This window comes from Trichosurus vulpecula, chromosome 1 (genome assembly GCF_011100635.1).
Source record: "Trichosurus vulpecula isolate mTriVul1 chromosome 1, mTriVul1.pri, whole genome shotgun sequence".
NCBI lineage: Eukaryota > Metazoa > Chordata > Mammalia > Diprotodontia > Phalangeridae > Trichosurus > Trichosurus vulpecula.
The window spans coordinates 21,229,908-21,237,060 of NC_050573.1; the positions used below are offsets into that span (position 1 = coordinate 21,229,908).

At 56.4% G+C, this 7,153-nt stretch overlaps 1 protein-coding gene across 1 annotated transcript in view; it reads right to left on the reverse strand.

Moving 5' to 3' along the window:
• Nucleotides 1–3,091: 3,091 nt before the first annotated feature.
• Nucleotides 3,092–7,153, reverse strand: part of FAM222A (family with sequence similarity 222 member A) — an 84,532-nt gene continuing 80,470 nt past the window's right edge. The window contains exon 3 of the mRNA XM_036741518.1: nucleotides 3,092–4,743. Within this exon, the coding sequence (XP_036597413.1) occupies nucleotides 3,365–4,743 (1,379 nt within the window). The 3' untranslated portion in view covers nucleotides 3,092–3,364. The remainder of the gene's footprint in view (nucleotides 4,744–7,153) is intronic.

A 7,153-nucleotide genomic window follows, 5' to 3' on the forward strand; every position in this document is an offset into this window, starting at 1 on the left:
AATGAGAGATATAGAGAGAAAAGGGGAGAGAGAGGAGAGAAAATGAGAGAGAAAGGGGAGAGAGGGGGAGAGGGAAACAGGGAGAGGGAGGGAAAGAGAATAGGGGGAGAATGGGAGAGAGAGAGAAAGAGAGAGAGAGACAGAGAGAGACAGAGACAGAGACAGAGACAGAGAAACAGAGACAGATGGGATTGGAAGCTGGTAGGACTCTCCTCTTCTCCCCTTCCCTCAGACTCTAGGAGGAGAAAGCCTGGCAGGTGAAGCCTGGGGGCTCCCTGCTCCCCGGCCTTGTGGTCCAGGCCCACAAACCCCCATCTACCTTTCCTCAGTCAAGGGAGGCGGGGACATTAGGTGCTTCTGGTGTCTGTGGCAGGGGAGTTGGTTAGATTTCCTTGGCCCCTTGCACTCTGTCACACACCTCGGCATTTGAAGACAAACGCTAGGCTGAGAGCTGTCAGGTGCCTGGGCTCTGGGAGGGGGGTGGCTATGGTGCTTCTCTCCCAGTTTCATTTTGTTGGAAGTGTGTCCCTCAGAAGCAGCCTTGAAATTTTTCAAGGTCTTTGATTCCCCTGCTTTGGAGAAATGCCCCAGAGGTCTCTCCCCCAGCCCCCGCAACTAATTCTGCCAGAAGAGAAGCTGATTTCAAGTGGCCTTTCTCCCTGCCCACCCAAGCACCAGAATGGTTCCTTATGATTCAGGCCTCAGCCCTCCCTCTTTCCTCTAGACTCTTGTCTGGCCAGTTCACAGTCCCCAATCCCTTGCTTTGCTGGGTCCCAGAGGCCTGGCACTGGTTATGGTGCCATGCACCCTTGTGGGCACCCATTACTCAAAACCCTGTATCTGGCATACTGGGGGCACCTCCTGGTTTGCATTGTATAATGGGGAATCACATAGACCACCCCCCAGGAGCCAGAGATGGAAAGGGTAGCATTCTTATAAAGGACAACATGAGAGAAATCCGGTCAGGGGAAAGCAGGGTCCCGCCTCCTACAAACAGACCTCCTTGATCACACCTACACTACCCTCCCCACTGTTGTATATTCTAGTCAATTTTCCCTTCCCTGTTTTCCCAGCTAGAGCCATAACTAGGGCTGGGCAACTGGAGCATTGATGTAGGCTGTGAAAATTTAGAACTCCTTTAATGAGTAGAAACAACTGGGCTTAACCTTTAGTTTGCAATGATTGGGACAGGCACAGGACCTCTGATTTCATTTGTACAGGGAACTCTTGGGTCAGAAGATTGCCTTGAATGATGGTCAGCATAGTTTGTGAAGATAAGAATTAAAATAGGAAGCTGTCCCTCTGGGGGAGCATCTCCCTAGGCCAGTTCTAGTCAGCTTCCTGCATCAGCTTCACAAATGCCAAGGCTCTGTTTTCCCAGCCACCAGGAACTGTTCCAGAGGTTACTCCCCCAATACCCCGCTGCTGAACTGATGGGACTAAGCAGACCAGCCGCCTTTCTCAGTGCTCACCTAGTGCCAGACTTGCCATCTGCGACTCAGTTTCCAGCCCTCCGACCTTTCCTCACCTAGCTTCTTGTAAGAGGTGGGACTCATCTGGCCGGCTGGATCCTGGGTCCCCCCGGGTGAGGGTAGGACTGCGGTGGGCTCTGAGCAGAGCAGGGAACAAGTGAGGTTCAGGTGGTTCAACAGCCCTGATTGTACTTTTGGGGGAAACGGGAGAAGGAAAGAAAATCCGACATCAGAAATACATCCTCATTTTCTTTTTTTTTTTTCTCTTTTTAAAACAATATAGTGCAGACAGCACTTCTCACAGTAGAATATAATGGTCAATTTTAGTACAAAAAAACATTCTCAGAGATTTGTAAATGCACTTAGTGCTTGCACAGGCTTTGCAGAACGCTTTCTGTCTGAGCACGACCAGTGGGCAGGAGGGGAAGAAGAGCTTGGGGCTCCAGGTGAAGGGAGGCAAGGGAAGCAGAGGGGCTTTCTAGAATGCAGACCCTGGGGTTCTAGGCTCCTCACTCCACCAACAGACCTAGGAAATGGCTGGGGGCAGGGAAGGACTTAGGAGGGGTCCCAAGAAAATGTAAAATAAATACCCAAGGACCAGGAAATAAAGCCACTAACTTAGTTGGTGGCTATCCGTGGGGGAGGGGAGTGAGAATGACAGGCAGGGTGCTTTATATTTTTTTAAATTTCGGAAGAACAAAAATCTGAGGGTGAAAATAAAGGAAACAGTTGTGGTGAAGGTGGGGAGAATGAGTCCTGGGCTTTGAAAATCTAATGTTTCTCTAATTCCTACTAGGTTAGGGAAGGAGGAGGGAGGAGAGTGGCCAGTGGGCAGAAGAGTCTGGAGACCCACCGACCATGGGCTCCAGTGACCCCTGAAGACTGCCTGGATGGGGTGGGGGGGTTGTGTCTCCTTCGCCCTACCTGGGATGCCTCAGAAGGGAGGCAACTTGGGCTAGGGAGAAGAGTTGGGAACACTGCAGTACTGCAGCAGCGCTGGCTTGCCCAGGGGATGGGAGTCAGGATGAGGACAGGGACAGGACAGTCCTGGAGGCCTCCTCGGGTGGCCTTTACTTCTGGGCTCTTCTATTTCTGCCAAGAGGGTTGAGGGATTAGGGGACTGCATCCACAGTGGACCGCTGGGGGAGGACCAGGCATTAAGGTGGGAGGGAAATGAGATTCCACAGTCTGGCCCCTCCCCTACCCTTCCTCCCCTCCCCCTCCGTAGGAGCCCATGGGCCGTCCCCACCCCCCATTTTCCACTGATCCAGCCTAGGATTTGATGAAGCTCAATCCTCAGCCTAAGTGGGAAGGGCTGGAGGAGACCGGGCTCGGTCTTTGTAGCAGCCAATACAGAAGTGGGCGGGAGGGGTAACTAAACCGTGTTTTCATCCGTGTTTTCCAAGTGGTTTCTTTTGCTTTCTCTAGACTGTCCCCAGTTATTTAATTTAATTTATTATTATTATTATTTTGCAAAGCAGTGCAAGGACAGGGGTTTCCCTGGACAGCGGCGGCGGCAGAGGCTGGGTGGGCGTGGACTCCCCCTGCCTCGTCTTCTGGGGCTCTGGCCAGCCCTCCCGCTGCCCCCTCTCCTCCAAACAGCATCCCACCCCCTACCATCTGCCAGAAAGCAGCAGTGCCCGATGCCTGTGCTCCCCACTTCCGAATGCCCAGGACCCCGCCCAGGAGCGTCTGTCCAAAGCCTCGCAGGGTCTCCCAGCTGCCCTGGCCTGGGCCCCTCCCCCCTTGGGGGCTGAGGGGCACGGCAGGGCCCGAGGAGGCGTGAGGAGGGCCACACGGCGGGAGTGCTGCCCCTCTCCCCTGGCTCCTGGCCATCTCCGGCCGGTTCCCTGCCCTCCTCCTCTGTCCGTCCGGACCAGAGCCCCCGGGCCTTATCTGTAGACTGGCAGGCGAATGTGGGCGTGCTGGTGGTCCAAAAGCCGGGGGACGGACACAGTCTCGTAGCCTTTGCCCAGCATCTGCTCCTTGATGCAGGGCGGGTGGATGTCGTTGATGAGGTACTCCAAGGATTGGAGGCTGCTGCTCAGGATGGATGTGTTGCACACCGTCTTGCTGGGGAGGCCCGACAGCCCATCCGCCGGGTGCACAGCCAGCTCCCGAGCTCCCGGGCCCAGCTCCGGCCCGGGGTTGTAACAGTCACTGTTGGGGGTGACCAGGATGCTGTTCCAAGGGGGAGCAAAGTAGGGGCCCACGGAGAAGTTACCGTGCATGCCCACGCAGTTCAATGGGGAGGAGCTCACTTTGTCCCCGGCTGCCCCGCTCAGGAGGTAGGGGCGCGAGGCGGCGGCGGCCACAGCCCCGGCCCCTGCCCCGGCCCCGCCCCCGCACACCTCGGGGGACTTGCTCACTGCCCCTCCCCCGCCGCTGCCCCCACTGTACAGCCGGAGTTGCTGCTGCGGCTTTTGCTGCCAGATTAAATAGTCCAGGCCCGCCCCGCTGCCATCTGGGTACCCGGCGGGCTTGAGGCCCCCCAGGGCCATGGCTGGCGTGGCCCCCACCACCAGCTCAGCCCCTTTGCGGCAGTCGGGCAGCATGGCGCTGGCGTAGGCCATGGTGGACCCAGCCATGCCCGAGAAGCCGGCGGGGGTGGCCGCTGCGGTGCGCTTGGCCGGGCTGGGGTGAGTGACCACCACCCCCTGGCAGGCCGGCTGGGAGCCCTGTGCCTGGCACTGCTGGTTGACCTGGTAGATGATACTCTGAATGGAGGGCAGGTTAGATGGTGGCAATGCCAGCCCACGCCCAGCCAGAGGGATGACCGAGGCGGCCACCGTGACGTTAGGGGGTGGGGCAGGCCCCTCCAGCGGCTTCTGCCCTCCGTGGTAGCCCAAGGGGACGGCGCCGGGCCCTAAAGTGCTCGACACGGGGTAGGGCGCGATGCCCACCTGCACGGCAGCAGGGGACAGCTTCGTCCGCTTGCCCTCCACGCTCTTGACCACACCTTTGCCTGAGGACGAGGAAGAGGAGGCGGCGGCAGCAGCGGGGGCCGAGACAGAGCTGGAGGAGGAGACCGCCGCTTTGACGATGGCCAGCAGGCCTTGGTAGCCACTGGCGTGCAGCGGGTACGGGCTATAGCGCTGGCCTGTCGTGTCGTACCCGTTCACGGTGCGGCTAAGGTGTTTGTGCTGCGGGACGCGAATGTTGGTGGGGAAGATCTTGATGCTGAGGGGGCTGTTGGCCACCTTCTGGGCATAGGCGTCCAACTCGGCTGGGCTCGGGTACCTCGGGGAATGCATGGAGCTCACCGGCTCACCTAAGAGAGAGACACACAGGTGTTAGAGTTCCCTCTGGGCTGCACCCGCTGCCCCAGCTGCCCCTTCCTCTTCCCTAGGTCTCTCCCTCCCCCAGGACAGCCAATCTATAGTGCCCCCGGGGCACTGGGTCCTTTCCTCCTGGGTATTAACACCAGCTGTTCTGCCCCAGCTCCTCCAGGGATGATGAGCCCCCCTCCTCTTCCCAAAATTTCCCCCCCCCCAGGACATCTGATCTATAGTACCCCTAGGCGCTGTGGGTCCTTTCTTCCTGGGTATTAACAACCCCTGTTCTGCTCCAGCTCCCCCAGAGATGATGGAGCCCAAAATATTATCAGGAGGTTCCCTCACCCAGGACAGCCGGTGCCCCTAGGCGCTCTGGGTCCTTTCCTCCTGGGTATTAACACCAGCGGTTCTGCTCCAGATCCCCAAGAGATGATGGGCCCCCCTACTCTTCCCCAAATCTTCCACCCCCCCATCTGATCTATAGTGCCCCTAGGGCTCTGGGTCCTTTCCTCCTGGGTATTAGCACTGGTTGTTCTGCCCTGACCCCTGGCTGGGTTTACTGGGTTCCAATCCCTCTGCTCTCTTCTGGCCTCTCTAAACTCCTGTAAATCTGCAGCAGCTGAACAACCCCCCATTTCCACGAGCTCCCATGGTGCCTCCCCTCTTCACCCCAGACACCATCTTCATGACTGGGCCCTGGCATCCACTCTGCCGGTGCCCCTGAGGATTTCCATGCCCTGCTGGGAAACTTTCTTTTACGAGCCATCTGCCCCAATTAGAGGGGGAGCCCCTTAAGAAGTGCCTCATCTTCTCCATTTGTAAGCCAGCCATTAGCGCAGTGCTTGGGCCAGAGGAAGCCCTTCGCAAATGCCTTTCACTCACTCATTGCCTCATTTACCTGGTCACCCAGTCTCCCCAAAGCCAGCTAACAGTGATTACAAACTATACTTTAGAAGCAGGAGAGCACAGGAGAAAGGCACCTAGGATTGGAATCAGAGGTTCTGGGCTCATATTTCAGCTCTGCCATGTACCACCTCTGAAAAATGAGGGCTAGATGGCCACTTTGTAGGTCCTTTCTGGTTCCCTTCTGTGATCCTTACACTAATAGCTGGGGGAGGGGGTGTGTGGAGGACAGAGGGGCCTGGACCAGGACTGACCCAACCAGGCCAGGCCTCCTACAGAAGGGAGCTTTTGAGCTGAGTGCTGAAGGGAAGCAGGGGCCAGGAGGGAGGGCACGCCAGGCATCCAGTACAGTCTGGGTAAAGACATGGAGGTAGAATCTGGAGTCCAGGGAACAGTAATTAGGCCAGTTTTGCTGGAGCATAAGAAGAGATGAGAGAGAAATGTGAAATCTGACTGGAAAGGTGGGCTGGACCCAGATGGTGGAGGATTTTAAAAGCCAGACAGAATATCTGTTATAAGGAAGAGTTCTGTTTTTGCTTTCTTTTTCAAGGTGGAGGAGGGGGGAAGTAAGGAGAGAAAATAGATTTTGGTTAATTTAAAGATATATATGGACATATCTATAAACAAACAAAGAAATAAATATCTCTAGGCAGAGGAGTTTGTGTTTGCCAAGGGGAACCTTTTTTGGCCAAGTCCTGTCTCCCCTGCGAGACTAGAAGCTCCCTAAAGGCATGTTTGGTCCTTCTAAATTCTCTTCCATGGCACAAGCCATAGCACTAGGTATGCAGAGTGCTCAGTAGATACTTCCTCACCTGCCTGACTTTGTCTCCTGTAAACCCACACCCTCACTCTAGCTTCCCATTAAACCATAAACTCTATGAGCCCCTCTGGCCCCCACAAGCTTCCACACCCCTCCATCACAGCAGCAGGGCCCGGCTAATGAGGCTGCCTCCAGTGCTCGTCCCTGGAGAAGCATCCTCTGGAGTCAGCGTGTCACTGTGACTCCTTCCCCAGGCTAGACTTGGAGGGGGCTGGCAGCCCCCACCCTACTTAGCTTCTCCCAAAGGTGCTAGGACCCTGCCTGCCTGCCTGCCTGCCTTCTTCCCTCACCCTGTCTCTGCTGTTGACAGCAGGATGAGCGGGTGGCCATGCCTTATTTATGAACTGTCATTAATGGGGTTGAAGAGTGTAATTTACATGACACATTAAATGTCCGAGCTGTTAGCCAAAACAAACAGCCATCAACACAGGCAGGATGGCCCTGAGACCTTCCCTTGTGGATTCCTCCCCTCCTCTGCCCAGCCCTCCCCTGCCTCCTGGCCCCCTCCAAGCTTGGGCTCACCCAAAGGAACCAAGAGTCTCCCGAGGCTCCAGCATCCTCACCTGGGAGATGGGGATCAAAATATTGGTACTGCCCACCTCCCAGGCCAGAAGTGACAATGTGTCGAGGACCTGTGATTCTCCTGGCAGAACGGAAGCCCTCTTGTTACCTGTGGTCTTAAG